The sequence below is a fragment of the Octopus bimaculoides genome, chromosome 3 (assembly GCF_001194135.2).
Source record: "Octopus bimaculoides isolate UCB-OBI-ISO-001 chromosome 3, ASM119413v2, whole genome shotgun sequence".
Taxonomy (NCBI): domain Eukaryota; kingdom Metazoa; phylum Mollusca; class Cephalopoda; order Octopoda; family Octopodidae; genus Octopus; species Octopus bimaculoides.
Genome location: NC_068983.1, coordinates 46,160,955 through 46,161,558, shown reverse-complemented (window position 1 = coordinate 46,161,558; position 604 = coordinate 46,160,955). Strand labels below are relative to the sequence as shown.

General features: G+C 47.5%; 1 protein-coding gene across 1 annotated transcript in view; it reads left to right on the top strand.

The window, feature by feature from the left end:
• Positions 1–241: 241 nt before the first annotated feature.
• The window catches only part of LOC128247371 (cartilage matrix protein-like), a gene marked incomplete at its 3' end in the record, with an annotated part of 10,002 nt that continues 9,639 nt past the window's right edge, over positions 242–604 (top strand). Inside the window, exon 1 of the mRNA XM_052966741.1 lies at positions 242–326. Coding sequence (XP_052822701.1) covers positions 242–326 — 85 coding nt within the window. The remainder of the gene's footprint in view (positions 327–604) is intronic.

The following is a 604-nucleotide window of genomic DNA, read 5'->3' as shown; positions in this document are numbered from 1 at the left end:
AACTAAGCCAAAGTCGCTATATGCTTGCTCAAAGCAGTTGATGAGCCTTTGCAGGGCTTCTTCTGAGTGTGATACCAGAGCAGCAGCAGCAACGAAGAGCATCTCCTTGATCAGGACGCTTCTGATTTTGGACTTGGCACGCAGACGCGAGAGATTGAACAGTTTCCCGTCACTTCTACCGTGCAGAAACACTCCATCATCTGATGTTTCAAAAGCATGTGACAGCAGTAGCGAGAAGAAGATGCCAAATAATGTAGGAGCAAGGACACAGCCTTGCTTTACCCCGTTCTTTATTTGGAAGGCGCCTGATGTTGAACCATTGTGCTGTATGGTGCCTTACATATCATCATGGAAAGATTTGATGATCCTCAGCAGCTTTGGTGAACATCCGATTTTTTGAAGCAGGATGAATCCTGGGTAGCTCAATCGTCAGGATTCCTCTCTCAACCTTGTTGATGTAGTCTACAGGAGTGCAGAGCATTACGTTTGCCACCAGTTTGGTTGCAGGAGCTGCCGGGAAAGAGTCGAGTAGAACACTAAACCGCCTACGGGACTCGTATCAGGCAGGGTTGTCACTCCCTGAAGTAGTGAAGAAAATCGCTAC